Source organism: Salmo salar, chromosome 25 (assembly GCF_965601325.2).
Source record: "Salmo salar chromosome 25, fSalSal1, whole genome shotgun sequence".
Lineage (NCBI taxonomy): Eukaryota > Metazoa > Chordata > Actinopteri > Salmoniformes > Salmonidae > Salmo > Salmo salar.
Window position 1 is genome coordinate 45022501 of NC_138315.1, and position 20158 is coordinate 45042658.

Below are 20158 nucleotides of genomic sequence, written 5' to 3' on the forward strand. Positions count from 1 at the left end.
CTGAGCTTTAAGCCTTCAGGTTAAAAACATGTAAATCATATGAGCAAATGTCCAAAGTGTTGAGTCTACACGTAACAGTAATATGTTAATAATCCTTATGTGTTTTATTGAACCTTTATTTAACATACAGTATGTATATTTATTTAACTAGGCAAGTCAGATAAGAACAAATTCTTATTTACAATGATGGCCAGTGGGTTAACTGCCTTGTTCAGGGGCAGAACGACACATTTTTACCTTGTTAGCTCGGGGATTCAATCCAGCAACCTTTCGGTTACTGGCCCAACGCTCTAACCACTAGGCTACCTGCCACCCCACTTATGCTGTAGTAGCTGCCATTTCCTATGGTGACAATAACATCTTATTTCCCATCATCTCACGGCATAATTGACAATTACCAGAAAGAGTTGTTGAATTTCAAAAGCTAGGTTACCACTTGTACGCCGTATATGGAACACATTTAGAAAAATACAATTACACTGTGTTCCGCATGGAACGATTGACAAACTACTTCGAAGTAGGGTCTAAATAATTACATGGAGGCACATTCATAGTAACACCTACAGTAGGCTAAGAGTTCATCCCTGCAGTTGTGTTCACCAGATGTTTGTTGTGTGACAAGGAGTAAAAATGAGTAAAAATGAGTCGGAAGGAAGGAAGGTGGGGTGGATGGGTAAGTGGGTGGAGGGAGGACGCAATGCCTTGTTGTATTAGCAACAAAAGAAAACAAATTGGTGGTTTACGTCTGTTGGCTAGCAAACACCACAGAGGACAGCAAAGTAAATGAGTGGACGAGACTAAATGGGTCTGGGAACTTCCCTGCTTTTTAAGGAGTGACCCAGCTGGCACACAACGTTCTGAGAACCATATGTTTGGTGAGAGCATGGTTGTCCTGTGGTTATTTTACATACAATATAAGCTTATATGTTTAACAATAAATAAAAAAACGAAACAGAATGACCTTCACATACAATGCTAGAAAATGTATTATTCAACACAAAAACAAATAATAATAATAATAATACATTAATGAAGAAAATAATAATAATGAGAGTAATGGTGACTCTAGAAACTGCTGAAAGTCCCCCCAGATATCAGTCAATTCAAAGGGTTTAATCTCCTTAGACGAACATTGGCAGTAGAATGGCCTTACTGAAGAGCTAAGTGACTTTCAACGTGGCACCGTCATAGGATGCCACCTTTCCAACAAGTCAGTTCATCAAATTTCTGCCCTGCCAGAGCTGCCTGGTCAACTGTAAGTGCTGTTATTGTGAAGTTGAAACTTCTGGGAGTAACAACGGAACCGATGAGTGCTGAATCATTGGACCCTGGAGCAGTGGAAACACGTTCTTTGGAGTGATGAATCATGCTTCACCATCTGGCAGTCTGACGGATGAATCTGGGTTTTGGCAGATGTCAGAAGAATGCTACCTGCCCCAATGCATAGTGCCAACTGTAAAGTTTGGTGGAGGAGGAATAATAGTCTGGGGCTGTTTTCATGGTATGGGCTGGGCCCCTTAGTTCCAGTACAGGAAAATCTTAATGCTACAGCATAATGACATTTAAGACAATTCTGTGCTTCCAACTTTGTGGCAACAGTTTGGGGAAGGCTCTTTCCTGTTTCAGCATGACAATGCCCCGTGCACAAAGCGAGGTCAAATACAGAAATGGTTTGTCAACATCGGTGTGGAAGAACTTGACTGGCCTGACCTCATCACCATCGAAGACCTTTGTGATGAATTGGAACGCCGACTGTGAGCCAGGCCTAATCGCCCAATATCAGTGCCCAACCTCACTAATGCTCTTGTAGCTGAATGGAAGCAAGTGCCCGCAGCAATGTTCCAACATCTAGTGGAAAGTCTTCCCAGAAGAGTGGAGGCTGTTATAGCAGCAAAGGGGGGGGACCAACTTCAAATTAATGCCCATGATTTTGGAATGAGATGTTTGACTTTTGGCCACGTAGTGTATTCAGACACCCCTTCAAGGGAAATGGAAAGGATAGAATAGAAAAGTAATTTATTCTGTGTGTGTTACATGACACACACACATATACAGTTAAGTGTACTAAAAGTTGGGTCACACCGCGGTATTGGCAGAGCTCTATCATCTACCAGTCCTTGTCTCCAAAAAACTGTACCAAGGTACAAGGTTTAAAAAAACAAACCTGCAAATGAACACGAGAGGCTGGAAGCAGCATTGGGTCAGCTGTAGTTGGTCAGAATATGGTGGCAGACAGAGAGACAGACAGGCAGACAGATGAAGAGAGTTTCTGGGCAAGGACACGGGACACAGCTGTCTCTGTTTTAAGGCAGAGTCTCCTGAGGCTGACTCAGGGTTTCTCAACAACAGCAAGAGTCCCTCGGTGGAACATCTGAACAACGCCCAGGCAACGCTAGCTTGTCACAGCAAGTGGATGTCAACACCATGGTCACATTGTACAGTACATTATTCAGTCCTGGTCGGATTAACTGTCTCAGGATGGTTGCGTAAGCGGAATTAGATCAGATCAGACTCATCTCTACTCAGGCTTTGAGAGGTAAACACATTCAGCATTCAATCAGCATCCACCTGTATCAACGTCTGGTGAAGTTATCACCTTTTTTGTAATTCTGAAGTTCTCTCTCTCTCTCTCTCTCTCTCTCTCTCTCTCTCTCTCTCTCTCTCTGGCGCAGGGTGTGTCAAAACATGCTGTGTTTCATCCCCCTCTTTCACCCATTTCCTCACTCTTATTCTCCTTTCCACCCCTTTGCCAAGCACTCTCTCTCTCCCCCTTCTCTCTCCCCTTCTCTCCCCCCTTCTCTCTCGCCCCTTCTCTCTCTCCCCCTTCTCTCTCTCCCCCTTCTCTCTGTTCATACTCTTCCTCACTTGGCCTGCTATTAACATTCTCTCCAGAGACTCTGTATTACTCCATCTTGCCAAAGGTTGGGTGTTTCTGTTTGTGTTCTCTACTGTATCTATCAGATAGAAAATAAGTAGCTACAAGTCAGACAGGGGCACTGGAGAATAGGAGAGGAGTTTATTTTATTTTTTATATTTATTTAACCTTTATTTAACCAGGTAGGCTAGTTGAGAACAAGATCTCATTTACAATTGCTACCTGGCCAAGATAAAGCGTAGCAATTCGACACATACAACAACACAGAGTTACTCATGGAATAAATAAAACATACAGTCAATAATACAGTAGAACAAAAGAAAACAAAAAGTCTATATACAGTGAGTGCAAATGAGGTAAGTTAAGGCAATAAATAGGCCATGGTGGCGAAGTAATTACAATATAGCAATTAAACACTGGAATGGTAGATGTGCAGAAGATGAATGTGCAAGTAGAGATACTGGGGTGCAAAGGAGCAAGATAAATAAATAAATACAGTATGGGGATGAGGTAGGTAGATAGATGGGCTGTTTAAAAATGGGCTATGTACAGGTGCAGTGATCTGTGAGGTGCTCTGACAGCTGGTGCTTAAAGCTAGTGAAGGAGATATGAGTCTCCAGTTTCAGAGATTTTTGCAGTTCGTTCAAGTCATTGGCAGCAGAGAACTGGAAGGAAAGACGACCAAAGGAGGAATTGGCTTTGGGGTGACCAGTGAGATATACCTGCTGGAGCGCGTGCTACGAGTGGATGCTGCTATGGTGACCAGTGAGCTGAGATAAGGCGGGGCTTTACCTAGCAGAGACTTGTAGATAACCTGTAGCCAGTGGGTTTGGCGACGAGTATGAAGCGAGGGCCAACCAACGAGAGCGTACAGGTCACAATGGTGGGTAGTGTATGGGGCTTTGGTGACAAAACGGATGGCACTGTGATAGACTTCATCCAATTTGTTGAATACAGTGTTGGAGGCTATTTTATAGATGACATCACCGAAGTCGAGGATCGGTAGGATGGTCAGTTTTACGAGGGTATGTTTGGCAGCATGAGTGAAGGATGCTTTGTTGTGATATAGGAAGCTGATTCTAGATTTAATTTTGGATTGGAGATGCTTGATGTGAGTCTGGAAGGAGAGTTTACAGTCTAACCAGACACCCAAGTATTTGTAGTTGTCCACGTATTCTAAGTCAGAGCCGTCCAGAGTAGTGATGCTGGACGGGCGAGCAGGTGCGGGCAGTGATCGATTGAATAGCAGGCATTTAGTTTTACTTGCGTTTAAGAGCAGTTGGAGGCTACGGAAGGAGAGTTGTATGGCATTGAAGCTCGTTTGGAGGTTAGTTAACACAGTGTCCAAAGAGGGGCCAGAAGTACACAGAATGGTGTCGTCTACGTAGAGGTGGATCAGAGAATGACCAGCAGCAAGAGCAACATCATTGATGTATACAGAGAAGAGAGTCGGCCCGAGAATTGAACCCTGTGGCACACCCATAGAGACTGCCAGAGCTCCAGACAACAGGCCCTCCGAATTGACACATCAGAGAAGTAGTTGGTAAACCAGGCGAGGCAATCATTTGAGAAACCAAGGCTGTCGAGTCTGCCAATAAGAATGCGGTGATTGACAGAGTCGAAAGCCTTGGCCAGGTCGATGAATACGGCTGCACAGTAATGTCTCTTATCGATGGCGGTTATGATGACGTTTAGGACCTTGAGCATGGCTGAGGTGCATCCATGACCAGCTCTGAAACCAGATTGCATAGTGGAGAAGGTACGGTGGGATTCGAAATAGACGGTAATCTGTTTATTAACTTGGCTTTCGAAGACCTTAGAAAGACAGAGTAGGATAGATATAGGTCTGTAGCTGTTTGGGCCTAGAGTGTCACCCCCTTTGAAGAGGGGGATGACCGCGGCAGCTTTCCAATCTTTGGGAATCTCAGACGATACGAAAGAGAGGTTGAACAGCCTAGTAATAGGGGTTGCAACAATTTCGGCAGATCATTTTAGAAAGAGAGGGTCCAGATTGTCTAGCCTGGCTGATTTGTATGGGTCCAGATTTTGCAGCTCTTTCAGAACATCAGCTATCTGGATTTGGGTGAAGGAGAAATTGTGGGGGCTTTGGCGGGTTGCTCTGGAGGGTCCCGGGCAGTTGACCGCGGTAGCGGTAGCCAGGTGGAAAGCATGGCCGGCCGTAGAGAAATGCTTATTGAAATTCTCAATTATAGTGGATTTATCTGTGGTAACTATGTTTCCTAGCCTCAGAGCAGTGGGCAGCTGGGAGGAGGTGCTCTTATTCTCCATGGACTTTACAGTGTCCCAGAACTTTTTTGAGTTAGTACTACAGGATGCACATTTTTGTTTGAAAAAGCTAGCCTTAGCTTTTCTAACTGCCTGTGTATATTTGTTCCTAACTTCCCTGAAAGGTTGCATATCACCGGGGCTATTCGATGCTAATGCAGAATGCCACAGGATGTTTTTGTGCTGGTCAAGGGCAGACAGGTCTGGAGTGAACCAAGGACTGTATCTATTCCTAGTTCTACATTTTTTGAGTGGGGCATGCTTATTTAAGATGGTGAAGAAGGCACTTTTAAAGAATACCCAGGCATCATCTACTGACGGGATGAGGTCAATGTCATTCCAGGATACCCCGGCCAGGTCGATTAGAAAGGCCTGAGGAGTGAGGAGATAAAAATCTACGTATGTATTTCTTCTTGGCATACAGCGCTGCTAGTCTTATTACTCTGTACAGCTCCATATGTCCACACGTTATATGGGCAAATCATTCTGCATGTGTTTCAACTACTGTTTCTGGTACTGGAGGGAGTGGAAGTGTTACAAACTCTTCTACAGTGACCACTAGTACAGTGTCCCTCAATCAATTCCCCGGGGGGAATAGGGGGTGCACCTGATTAAAGTTATATCTAAATGGCACTGTTTACTCTTCCAAACTGCTGCAGTCAAATATAAAATAAACCTGAATAGCCATAAAAGCATCTCTTCATAACTCAATAAGAATCACCAAAGTCCATACACGACTGTTCCCATTCCCATTGTGTTGCTTTGTTGTGCTGTGTTGTTTGGAAGGAACATCACTGGGTTGAACAGGACATCACTGGACTGAACAGGATATCACTGGGCTGAACAGGACATCACTGGGCCGAACAGGACATCACTGGGCTGAACAGGAGATCACTGGGCTGAACAGGAGATCACTGGGCTGAACAGGACATCACTGGGCCGAACAGGACATCACTGGGCTGAACAGGAAATCACTGGGCTGAACAGGACATAACTGGGCTGAGCAGGAGATCACTGGGCCGAATAGGACATCACTGGGCCGAACAGGAGATCACTGGGCTGAACAGGATATCACGGGGCTGAACAGGAGATCACTGGAACGAACAGGACATCACTGGGCCGAACAGGAGATCACTGGGCTGAACAGGAGATCACTGGGCTTAACAGAATATCACTGGGCTGAACAGGAGATCACTGGGCTGAACAGGAGATCACTGGGCTTAACAGAATATCACTGGGCTGAACAGGAGATCACTGGGCTGAACAGGAGATCACTGGGCTGAACAGGACATCACTGGGCCGAACAGGACATCACTGGGCTGAACAGGAGATCACTGGGCCGAACAGGAGATCACTGGGCTGAACAGGAGATCACTGGGTGGAACAGGATATCACGGGGCTGAACAGGAGATCACTGGGCCGAACAGGACATCACTGGGCCGAACAGGAGATCACTGGGCTGAACAGGAGATCACTGGGCTGAACATGATATCACTGGGTGGAACAGGATATCACTGGGCTGTACAGGAGATCACTGGGCTTAACAGAAAATCACTGGGCCGAACAGGAGATCACTGGGCCGAACAGGACATCACTGGGCCGAACAGGAGATCACTGGGCTGAACAGGAGATCACTGGGCTGAACATGATATCACTGGGCCGAACAGGAGATCACTGGGCTGAACAGGAGATCACTGGGCTTAACAGAATATCACTGGGCTGAACAGGAGATCACTGGGCTGAACAGGAGATCACTGGGCTGAACAGGAGATCACTGGGCTGAACAGGACATCACTGGGCCGAACAGGACATCACTGGGCCGAACAGGAGATCACTGGGCTGAACAGGAGATCACTGGGCTGAACAGGATATCACTGGGCCGCACAGGAGATCACTGGGCCGAACAGGAGATCACTGGGCTGAACAGGAGATCACTGGGCTGAACAGGAGATCACTGGGTGGAACAGGATATCACGGGGCTGAACAGGAGATCACTGGGCCGAACAGGACATCACTGGGCCGAACAGGAGATCACTGGGCCGAACAGGAGATCACTGGGCCGAACAGGAGATCACTGGGCCGAACAGGAGATCACTGGGCTGAACAGGAGATCACTGGGCTGAACAGGACATCACTGGTCTGGGGAAAGAATAATGTCCTATCCCATGACTTCTAATTAAACTGTTTTTATGACTGGATTGTTGATTTGATATAAAGCCTGAAAAAGCATGTAGATGGCTGGTCACTTGAACAAATCTCTCAACCTGTGGCAAAGACCCAATAGATTTACTAAATATTCAACTTCTCCTCTCCCCCTTAACCAGCTCGCAGTCCCACTCATATCCCACACGGACGGCAACTTCTACACCCATTTTCCTGAGTATCACATTTTCTCTGCAGGAGCTTCCTTCCATCACCCCTCCCCACTCCCACCTCTATCCCTTTCTTCCCTCTATCCCCATTGAGTGCAGTCTCAATCACACAAAAAGAAAGGAAGTTCTCAGTGTTGTTCCTGGAAGGATTTCACGGACGGCGAGGGCAACTGCGCTGAAGTCACACTCAAAGCCCAGTTGAGTTGATCGACTATCTTTGAAATCACTACTAAATAAGAGGAATGTAGGCATATTAAAGTGGTACGTCATAGCTTTTTGATGATGCTTGGCTAAGGGGATACTACAGTAGTTGCTTCAGTGTGAATGGGCACACTGAGATGAGGTCAAAGCCCCTCCTTCTAAAACCATTGTTCTCATGTGTGGGTGTTGGACGGTCACAGAACTCAAGTAGATAGAGTGGGTGAGGGGTTGGGGGTTTGGAAGTGGCAATGAGACAGGGTGTGGGGTCATGCCTGTTTTAGGGTTTTGGACCACAGTTGAAAACACAAGTTCAGAACGAGCAGTGGTTAAGACTTGGGTCCAAAGCTGTTCCATAGGACTCTGGTTTTGGGTGACTAGTTTCTGAATATAGAAGTGACTTGGACTGAGCTTGGGAACTGAAATGGGGACGGAATCAGAGAGCATCCAAACAAGAGAAAAGAGGCATGAGAAGCAGAATGTCCTCTGGAACATTTCCTCTTTTCTCTGTGCCATTCTAAGCCGAAAAGCTAAATCCCTCATGCCCGTCTCCATCCATGCCAAACTCTTCCTCTGGCCAAACCCTTCCTCTGGACAAACATTAAGATAATGAAAAAGCTTCCCTCGTGCTCCACAACAACGACCTAGCTTTCCAATTACCCTATGCGAGATAAATCAGCCTCCAATGGCAAAGTATCGTATCTGAGATAAGTCACTAGAACGGAAGACAAGCGATCACGTGCCAAATGATCTTGACAGCTGCTGTTACTGGAGGTAAGTTAGGGCAAGCAAGACAGCACAAGAGATAAAGAACAAGACAGACACTGCTAGGCTGTATTCCAAAAACTTACTGCAGAGAATGAGATACACTTACTCCTCCAACTAAAGACTACGGCGGGGCCTTAATCTGAATGTACGTACGGTATACTTTGGAGAACACGCTCAGCCTCAAGCCTCGGCTTCCTAAAATGCACACTGTACTAATTAACTTGAACGAGCTTTGATGAACATAGTTGATTTTTTTTTATACTCAACAGGCTATCTAAATTTATACCTAGCTTTGTCAGCAGAGGAAGTTAATTAGCAGTGAAGTTGAGACAGCTAGACACAACTTCTGTTCCCTCCAGGTAAGTAGAAAGCTGAGTAGCTAAAGCAACCAACCTGCCATATCAAACATGTTTCTCTTAACGTACGTGTATATATAGGTGCCTGGATGTGTCTAAAAGGCAGAGACAGTAAATCATTTTGAAATTATGGAAATCATTGTTCTCACATCAATTAGTGTTTTTTTTAATTAAATTACCACCAGAGCAGACAAATATGTTAAAAAAAAATAGAACCATGATGCTATTATGAATACAGGTCTGAATCATGAAATTGCAAAAGATTCAGGGACTTTTCTCGTGGTATTTCACTCCCGTTTGACTCACAATGGAAACAGCATGTGGACAGAACACATGACAACACAGCCATTGTTTGGGCCAAACCATACTGGGTTTCAGTCATTTATATAGGTTCATTTGGGGACCAAGCCTAGCCATGACAAGGGTTCCATCAAATCGAGAGACTATACCCACACCTAAGACTAAATGGACTATGCACAAGATGCCTCCAGTTGCTATTTTACTGCGCAAAAAAAAGGGCTATTGCATATTCTGGCATAGCATTGTTTTCTGTGCCCGGTACTCCATGACTGAACCTTGAATGCTGAAGTTGGCCAATGGCAGCTCCAGTAGCATGAGGAGGAGAGTGTTATTGGCTATAATAACACAAGAAACAGAAAGGAGCTCAATACATGGTGGGGTCATTCAGCTAACACCACATCCAAGCTACTGCTACATTTAGCTAAACAAAGGGGCTGAACTGTAGCTCGTCCAGTGGCCATAACTCTCTCAGCATCAGCGGTTAATGTAATGAAACCTAGCTCTCATGCAGGGACCAACCTCGCCAAGGGAAACTAAGTGAGGAGTCGCAAAAACAGCCTTCCAAAATGTCTGTCCAGTCCAAACAAAAACATGCTTTTCTTTTTGGTTTAAAGAACAGAGATGGATGGTGAGGGAATTGTAGGGGAGGTGGGGGAAAATGAAAACACATACTTTATCACTGTGGAAGGGAGATAGAAAAAAAGGTTGGAGAGAGGAGGGAGGAGAGGTAGGAGTGGTGATTAACTGTGTGTATTTGTGTTTCTCACTCTGCTTTCTCAGGCCTCCCTATTCATTACCAGAGGAATACAGTAGTGTCCTTCCCAAAACACGTTTGGTGCCCAGAGCCATATCTCTAGGCTGGTCAGTGCTCTTCTCAACTCCTAAGAATGCACAACAAGTCCACAACGTTCTCTGGACATTGGCTCGTTGCCAGAGCATTTTGGAAAGGACTGCAGTCAACAGTCCTTTCAAAGGTAGATAATGAGTGAAATATGGTAGAATGAATGAACCAAGAACAATTATTTTGCCATGCCTTATGTTCAGCCTGGAGACTGCTACTACAGTGAGAGCTCCATTTCCATTTTACTTCAGCCTTTCTAAAGTCCTCTTTTCTTCCACATGGGCCATCTGGTAAAATCAAACTGACTATTGGAACATTTAAAGATACAGGAATTAGCCAGGCAGTGAGGATACTGTTTGATTTCTAAAACAACTCTGGCTCGATGCAAGCCCCTTTCAGTTTCTGATCTACATATTTCTCTGGCACGTCCGATAGAGGATTGCTCATTTGTGACCCGATTCAGGAAACTTCCCGTATGTCGCAAGTCACAAGTAATTCAATCCTTGCCAGCAGCGCTGTTACAGTCACCAATGCTCTGGAAAACAAGAAAACTGTCTAACCAGCTCTGCTAGGGGGAGTAAAATGGTCAGAGTGGGTTGTTCTCTCATTATGTGACTGGAAGTAGCTAGTCAATGTTAGCCAGTTAGCTTGGGTGCTTGACTGTCGTTGTGAGGTCAGAGTTTTCGGAATAACCCTACTTATTGGCCAGAGCGTCCAGTGTGCACTTTGAACGCGAAACGCTCTGAATTTACAAACAGACAATCTGACAGCACAGTTGCAGTCACCAATGCTCTGAATAGCATACTGTAACAGCCTAACCAGCTCTGCTAGGGCGAGTAATTTTCAGTGAGACTGTTCTCTCTCTCTTAGATGTCTGGAAGTAGCTGGCAAGTTAATACAAAAATCACAGATTCACCCTTAAAGAGATGGGTGGGGCTAAGGCTTAAGAAGATGTGAACAATGCTGAATGGGTGTAGACAAAGAAGGGCTCTCCAGTAGGCACCAAAACATTGAAAGACGGTTTTCTCAAAAGTGAGTTTACAAGTTGATCAACTTTCAAAGCAGAATTACTTTCCCATTGTTTCTTCTAATGCAGTGTATGATATACCATTTTGTAGCTCTGAGTCTCTACTTTTATGTAAAAAATTTAAAAACAGAATTTCAAATGTTGCTACATAAGACCGAATCCAGGTGGTGAGTCACATTTCAACATTTCTGGTTCCCACCACTGGCCATCTAATGGTCTTAGGGCATCTACTTAGTGTCTAGTTATGGACAGAGTAATACCCTCAACCCTACTCAAACCAATTTGGTTGTGTGATAATGTTGTGATGACCTTGCAGAAAAGTTTTGTGAGTCTGTGTCTGAATCTCAAACTGAACACTTTATCGAGTAGCCACTTGCTGTTGTGTTCAATAGTGATCACACGAGTCTGTAAATGTTTTGGCTAACATGAGCATTGACACGTTTCAACTGCCACTTCTCACTTCCAAAATTCGAAATCCATTCGCGAGCATTGTTTCCCGTGACCTGTCTTGTAGCTCACGGGCACTGGGGACCTGGGAAAGACATATGCATACTCCGATAGACAGAGACAAATGTGTAAAAACAAAACACATTCTCTCTATTCCTGCACAAAATATGTGCAGGTATATTGGTCACCGTTAATTTCAGCAGTTGGTTTTAGCTTGTTGTAGCCTGCCTGCTGCTAGCTAGCTTAATTGACAAACACAGGGATGACATTTTAGCTAGCTAGCTAAGGATATGGGGCACTGCACTGATAAACAGCATGTAGCTTGTCACTTATTTACGATAGTTTGACAACTTGCTGATGAAGTTGTAGACTCAAAACTGTACTGACTCGGGGCAGAGCAGGCTGTTTGCTGCTCAATATAACTAGTTCATTGTGATGAAATAATGTTAACACAGTAGCTAGCTAACTAGATAGCTAGCTAGCATTGCATTTGGTGTTGCACTAGCTGGTTGGTTAGCTTCTCTTTCCTTTTGATTAAAAGTGACTGGGTCAGGCTTAGCTAGCTAGTTAATAATGGACTAGATGGTTGGTTAGCTTCTCTTTCCTTTTGTATGAAAGTGACTGGCTCAGGCTTAGCTAGCTAGTTAATAATGGACTAGATGGTTGGCTAGCTTCTTTTTCAGTTTTGTATGAAGTGACAGGCTCAGGCTTAGCTACAGTAACACGTTTAATGAATAGTTTTCATGTACATGATCAAACTTCAGAAATACACGAAACTCCTTAGCTGGGCTCCCGACTGGTGCAGCGGTCTAAGGCACTGCATCTCACTGCTAGAGGCATCACTATAGACACCCTGGTTGTAATCCAGGCTGTATCACAACCGGCCATGATTGGGAGTCCCATAGGGCTGCGCACAATTGGCCCAGCATCGTCCGAGTTTGGCCGTTCTAGGCTGTAGTTGTAAATAAGAATTTGTTCTAAATTTACTTGCCTAGTTAAATAAAAGTTAAATAAAAATAACAAATAAAAACAGATGTAAAATTGTATGACTAAGACCTTCTCGAAATTACATTTCTATATTAATTACAGATTTTTTTATTTACTCAGACTATTTTTTAGAGTGACGTGGTAGTGACCGTTGCTACCAAGGGCGCCGAGTCGGCATAGGATGCCCACTCGATAAAGAGGCTTCCGAAGGACACTGTGGAGCACTCGATGACTCGACAACTAGCATTTGAGATTGACTCGATTGACCCGTGAAAGCGCATATCGCGAGCTCAAAGTGCTCGAAGTGTTCAGTTTGAGATTCAGCCATTAATTGTTCATGGGAACACACTCTCGCCACTGCAGTCCCAATGTTGCCTAGAGAATAGCTTATCTTTCTTCTACCACCATTCACCTATATTTACAATCCACCAGAGACTTTCAATTCATTTAGTTCACCTTTGGAATTCAAAATCAGGTCCATCCCACAGTCTAGCCGCCCAGACTTGGCTGAAACCGGGTTCGGCTGAGACCAAGGCAGTACCACTGAACCGTCTTCAGCTGAGTTCAAGGCAATACCATTGAACTGTCAGTGATCTGCTATGTTTATTACAGTAAATACAAATTACTGATGGCGTCACCTCTGACATCTAGAGACTGTGTTGTGGAGTTGACACACTTAAATCTATGAAGCTCCCGAGTTGCGCAGCGGTCTAAGGCACTGCATCTCAGTGCTAGAGGCGTCACTGCAGTCCCTGGTTTGAATCAAGACTGCATCACATCCAGTCGTGATTGGGAGTCCCATAGGGCGGTGCACAATTGGCCCAGCGTCGTCGGGCCCTCTTTGGCTGGGGTAGGCCGTCATTGTAAATAATAATTGGTTCTTAACTGACTTGCCTGGTTAAATAAAGGTTACATTTAAAAAAAGATGAACAAGCAAGATGCACATGTCTGAAGAAAGGGTAGTGGAAAGGACAGGTCCATTTGTCACTGGTATTTAGTGGATGACATGATGGCATGGAGCAAGCAGCACCTGTGCTCAGACAGGAAAATATAGACAGACATCGAACCAACATCTCCCATTGGATTGGATGAAGCTGTGTTTCCCATTAGTTTCAAGTCCTCTTCCCACAAATCTTCATCTAGCATTACGGAGGCCTCACCATTTCACTCTCTCTCTCTTTCTCCAAATACTTCTGACATACTCTCACTTTTACTTTACATCTTACTCTCTCACAGACGCACAAAACGCACACACACGCACGCACGCACGCACGCACGCACACACACACACACACACACACACACACACACACACACACACACACACACACACACACACACACACACACACACACACACACACACACACACACAGTGACATACTGTCGTTATATGCAATCTGACCATTTGTTTTTTAGTAGCAGAGGTTATGCAGGGGCTACGTGCGAATCTTATCTAAATATGGATGTGGAGATTTATTCCTGTAGCGAGTCAGTGTGGAAACTGTCTCAGCATGACAGAGTTACTACCACCACTTGGATTCCAGAAGTGCAAGATCACATATTAATCAAAACTAAGGAAAGGCTTAGGGGCAATGGGAGCACCTTAACCTTACATATTTAGCTTGTAAATTCTTCATAAATAATGAATTCAAGGCGATGCAAGCTTGATTGAAAGCTGATAGCGATCGAGCTAGCCTTCCTCAACTATCATTCACGACATACATTTTTTTTTCATGTCAAGGGTAAAAGTGAATTGCGACCTGCCAAGGCTAATCTCAGAGGGAATATTTGTCTGATTAGAGAAAATGGAGGTTTGTCCATGTATGTCCATGTTTGCTGATTGGGAGTAGTTTGAATTGTACTCTTCATCACGATTTAATTAAGAAACAGTCTCTGCGTTCCGGACCTCTCTTCACAAATCAACCCTGGGTTCACAGAATTCCTGCACGCGTTCCTTCCTAGCAAAGAACTCCAACAACAACACATCTCAGGGAGAAGACCATTTCATATTTTGTTAGTTCTCTCTTCATATGCTCTACCCCTTCACTCATCACATTTTCTTCTTTTTTTTTGTTTGATATGTTTTTATGGGTTTCAATCACGTCTTCGTATTATTATGTCAGATTAGTTGTGGGGTCATGAATGGGATGTATTTGTTGCAGGGAGCATTGATTGAAATACAGTTTGTTGTCATTGTAAGAACCAGTAGACCAAGAAGAGGTCACATGGGCTGCTCATTACTCACTGCTTCAGAACGTTTCCCCCAAAACAGTTAGGCGGTATTTATTTATTTAATAATTTATCTGAATTGAGATGGATGCAATTAAAACACTGACACATTGAATTACACACAGTCATCAACCAAATGCATTGCTGTCACGACTTCCTCCGAAGTCGGTCCCTCTCCTTGTTCGGGCGACGTTCGGCGGTCGACGTCACTGGTCTTCAAGCCATCGCCGATCCACCTTTCATTTTCCATTTGTTTTGTCTTGTCTTCCCACACACCTGGTTTCAATTCCCTCAATTACATGTTGTGTATTTAACCCTCTGTTCCCCCCATGTCCTTGTCCAGTATTGTTTATTGTAAGTGCTTGTGCACGTTATGTCTGGTCGAGTTATGTACCCATTTATTGATTGTTCTGTTTCCCGGTGGTTTATATTATTAAACTGCGCCGTTGGAAACACAGCTTTTGCTCTCCTGTGTCTGACTTCTCTGCCGCCAGTACGCACCCCTTACAATTGCATTAGCTTGAGCTAATTTGTCTTCGCCCCTCCGATGAGACTGACTGGTAAACCTTCACCCCTCATATGAAACTGACTGGTAAACCTTCACCACCCTTTGCACCCCTGGTATTTCCTGTCAGTCTGAAATGGAGGAGGGTAGTGGAAGCTGTGTAGAACTGGAGGAGGGTAGTGGGAGCTGGGTAGAGCTGGAGGAGGGGTGGGAGCTGGGGAGCGGGGAGGGGAGGGAGCGGGTGCTGGGAGGGTGGGGAGCTGGGTAGAACTGGAGGAGGGGTGGGAGCTGGGAGCTGGGGGGGTAGGGGAGCGGGTGCGAGGAGGGTAGAGGGAGCTGGGTAGAACTTGAGGAGGGTAGAGGGAGCTGGGTAGAACTGGAGGAGGGTAGTGGGAGCTGGGTAGAACTGGAGGAGGGTAGTGGGAGCTGGGTAGAACTTGAGGAGGGTAGAGGGAGCTGGGTAGAACTTGAGGAGGGTAGAGGGAGCTGGGTAGAACTGGAGGAGGGTAGTGGGAGCTGGGTAGAACTGGAGGAGGGTAGTGGGAGCTGGGTAGAGCTGGAGGAGGGTAGTGGGAGCTGGGTAGAACTGGAGGAGGGTAGTGGGAGCTGGGTAGAACTGGAGGAGGGTAGTGGGAGCTGGGTAGAACTTGAGGAGGGTAGAGGGAGCTGGGTAGAACTGGAGGAGGGTAGTGGGAGCTGGGTAGAACTGGAGGAGGGTAGTGGGAGCTGGGTAGAGCTGGAGGAGGGTAGAGGGAGCTGGGTAGAACTTGAGGAGGGTAGTGGGAGCTGGGTAGAACTGGAGGAGGGTAGTGGGAGCTGGGTAGAACTGGAGGAGGGTAGTGGGAGCTGGGTAGAGCTGGAGGAGGGTAGTGGGAGCTGGGTAGAACTGGAGGAGTGTAGTGGGAGCTGGGTAGAACTGGAGGAGGGTAGAGGGAGCTGGGTAGAGCTGGAGGAGGGTAGTGGGAGCTGGGTAGAACTGGAGGAGGGTAGAGGGAGCTGGGTAGAACTGGAGGAGGGTAGTGGGAGCTGGGTAGAACTGGAGGAGGGTAGTGGGAGCTGGGTAGAGCTGGAGGAGGGTAGTGGGAGCTGGGTAGAGCTGGAGGACGGTAGTGGGAGCTGGGTAGAACTGGAGGAGGGTAGAGGGAGCTGGGTAGAACTGGAGGAGGGTAGTGGGAGCTGGGTAGAACTGGAGGAGGGTAGTGGGAGCTGGGTAGAGCTGGAGGACGGTAGTGGGAGCTGGGTAGAACTGGAGGAGGGTAGAGGGAGCTGGGTAGAACTGGAGGAGGGTAGTGGGAGCTGGGTAGAACTGGAGGAGGGTAGTGGGAGCTGGGTAGAACTGGAGGAGGGTAGTGGGAGCTGGGTAGAACTGGAGGAGGGTAGTGGGAGCTGGGTAGAGCTGGAGGAGGGTAGTGGGTATAGCTGGCAGCTCTGGAACACTTCAGTAATGGCTGCCAGATGAAGGGCGATGATGTATGGTTGGGTGTGTGTGTGTGTGTGTGTGTGTGTGTGTGTGTGTGTGTGTGTGTGTGTGTGTGTGTGTGTGTGTGTGTGTGTGTGTGTGTGTGTGTGTGTGTGTGTGTGTGTGTGTGTGTGTGTGTGTGTGTGTGTTGTGGAGGGTGAGTGGGTACTATAAATCTATAATCTAAAGCCTAGTAAATCTCTCACTGCAACGTATTGACAAACTCAATGTTTTCTCATCTCCAGCCCTCCTTCACCACCTCTCTCTCTCTCTCTTTCCATCACTACTTCCCATCTTCTTCTAAGTGCCCCCTCTTCAAAAACACCAAGCCCGTTGACCATGTAGCGAGCTGCCGTTTATTTTTAGAATAGAATCTATCACAGTGTCATCCGTTTTGTCACCAAAGCCCCATATACTACCCACCACTGCGACCTGTACGCTCTCGTTGCCTGGCTCTCGCTTCATACTCGTCGCCAAACCTACTGGCTCCAGGTCATCTACAAGACCCTGCTAGGTAAAGTCCCGCCTTATCTCAGCTCACTGGTCACCATAGCAGCACCCACCAGTAGCACGCGTTCCAGCAGGTATATCTCACTGGTCACCCCCAAAGCCAATTCCTCCTTTGGCCGCCTCTTCTTCCAGTTCAATGCTGCCAATGACTGGAACGAACTACAAAAATCTCTGAAGCTGGAGACTCATATCTCCCTCACTAGCTTTAAGCTCCACCTGTCAGAGCAGCTCACAGATCACTGCACCTGTACATAGCCCATCTATAAATAGCCCAAACAACTACCTCTTCCCCTACTGTATTTATTTCTTTATTTTGCTCCTTTGCACCCCATTATTTCTATTTCTACTTTGCTCTTTCTTCCACTGCAAATCTACCATTCCAGTGTTTTACTTGCTATATTGTATTTACTTTGCCACCATGGCCTTTTTTGCCTTTACCTCCCTTATCTCACCTCATTTGCTCACATTGTATATAGACTTATTTTTCTACTGTATTATTGACTGTATGTTTGTTTTACTCCAAGTGTAACTCTGTGTTGTTGTATGTGTCGAACTGCTTTGCTTTATCTTGGCCAGGTAGCAATTGTAAATGAGAACTTGTTCTCAACTTGCCTACCTGGTTAAATAAAGGTGAAATAAATAAATAAAATAAAGTCAAACACATATTGGGACAGCCTGCACTTTTTTTCAGATTCCTCCGATATTGGGAGAGTAGGAACACTGTTCCAGTCGAGGCCCCGTCCACCACATTAACACAACATTTCCTTCTGATAAGCTCTGCTTGGCTTTGAGGAAAGAGAGTTGAGCTAACTAAAGCACTAAGAGCTAACCACAGGAGGTTGGTGGCACTGTAATTTGGCAGGACGTGCTCATGGTAATGGGAGGGAGAGAAATCAGTACAATGGTATCAAATAATCAAACACATGGTTTCCATGGTTTCCATGTGTTTTGATGCCATTCCATTCGCTCTCCGTTCCGGTCATTATTATGAGCCGTCCTCCCCTCAGCAGCCTCCTGTTGCGCCAGCAGAGGATGAGTGACTTGGTAGAGCTACACTGTACGTTCTGTCACAATGCCTACATAAGGCTGTTGTGCACTTGACTCTTGTGCACTTGAGATGTGACGTGATGACATAAGATGTAATGACAGTTTATAACAACTTACATCTAAAAAGTGCAGCTGCCTAAAAAGACAGCGTTCCCATTGCTTTGACAAGCCCATTCGGCAACATAAGAGCCCTGAGAAAAGCTGCTGCTCTTACCTTCACTTCACATGTCTTGTGACAAGTCAGCCGGCACACTAGGAGATAGGAGAAAAACAGGAACTCAGAGTTAGTTTACATTTCCTAAATAGTATTACATTCAAACATTGCTGAGTGGAATGAAATGCATCATTGAGTAAATAAAAAAAAGTGTATTGAAATTCTACCTCGTCAAAGTTCAACATGTTTACTCTATTGTCAAAGTCAAATATTATTGACTGTTAAAGACTGATGCTGCCCACTACTGGGGTCTGGGGTTTGGTGCTCTTGGGTCTGAAGAGAGCAGGGTCTGGAGAGACAGACAGGGTCTGGAGAAAGAGACAGGGTCTGGCGAGAGAGACAGGGTCTGGCGAGACAGACAGGGTCTGGAGAAAGAGGCAGGATCTGGAGAGAGAGACAGGGTCTGAAGAGAGCAGGGTCTGGCGAGAGAGACAGGGTCTGGCGAGAGAGACAGGGTCTGGCAAGAGAGACAGGGTCTGGCGAGAGAGACAGGGTCTGGAGAAAGAGACAGGGTCTGGAGAAAGAGACAGGGTCTGGAGAGACAGACAGGGTCTGGAGAAAGAGACAGGGTCTAGAGAAAGAGACAGGGTCTGGAGAGAGAGACAGGGTCTGGACAAAGAGACAGGGTCTGGAGAAAGAGACAGGGTCTGGAGAGACAGACAGGGTCTGGAGAAAGAGACAGGGTCTAGAGAAAGAGACAGGGTCTGGAGAGAGAGACAGGGTCTGGACAAAGAGACAGGGTCTGGAGAAAGAGACAGGGTCTGGAGAGAGAGACAGGGTCTGGACAAAGAGACAGGGTCTAGAGAAAGAGACAGGGTCTGGAGAGAGAGACAGGGTCTGGAGAGACAGACAGGGTCTGGAGAAAGAGACAGGGTCTAGAGAAAGAGACAGGGTCTGGAGAGAGAGACAGGGTCTGGACAAAGAGACAGGGTCTGGAGAAAGAGACAGGGTCTGGAGAGAGAGACAGGGTCTGGACAAAGAGACAGGGTCTAGAGAAAGAGACAGGGTCTGGAGAGAGAGAGAGTCAGGGTATGGAGAGAGAAAGGGTCTGGGGAGAGAGAGACAGGGTCTGGAGAGACAGGGTCTGGGGAGAGAGAGACAGGGTCTGGAGAGAGAGACAGGGTCTAAAGAGAGAGAGAGAGAGAGAGAGGGTCTGAAGAGAGAGAGAGAGGGTCTGGAGAAAGAGACAGGGTCTGAGAGCTGAGAAGCTTGTCTGGGTTTGGTTTTAACTACCGGGGTAAAAAAGTCCAAGATGGATAGAGATGCACCATACTCTAAACTAGACTAACCATACTAATTGTAGACTATATTACAATAAATGCTTAGTCTATTTATATTCATTCAGATTTACTTGAGTTAAAAAAACGATCTCATAGTAATTCTTCTGAAGTAGGATCGAGTGAATGTGCTAGTCCTGAGCACAAATGTTAACTGTAATCTTGTGTTGTATAAACAAGACACGCTGGTATAATTAGTTCAAGCCATTTCGTTTATATTTAGACACCTCAGACTACATTTGCACTAACATTTGAGAGTCTCTTTGATTCTTTAATTAAAGGCCTTGAGACAAGTGACAGAGGGAAAACCTACAGCACACTCCAACCCCGAGGAGACTCTAGTTCCCTGTGAAAACCTACAGCACTCCAACCCCGAGGAGACTCTGGTTCCCTGTGAAAACCTACAGCACACTCCAACCCCGAGGAGACTCTGGTTCCCAGTGAAAACCTACAGCACA

The 20158-nt window shown here is 45.9% G+C and overlaps 1 protein-coding gene across 8 annotated transcripts in view; it reads right to left on the reverse strand.

The window, feature by feature from the left end:
• Positions 1-20158, reverse strand: part of LOC106586822 (tensin-1) — a 328681-nt gene that overhangs the window by 181956 nt on the left and 126567 nt on the right. For all 8 annotated transcript variants that reach the window (XM_045707330.2, XM_045707331.2, XM_045707329.2 and 5 more), the window contains exon 3: positions 18424-18461. In XM_045707330.2, the coding sequence (XP_045563286.2) occupies positions 18424-18461 (38 nt within the window). The remainder of the gene's footprint in view (positions 1-18423; positions 18462-20158) is intronic.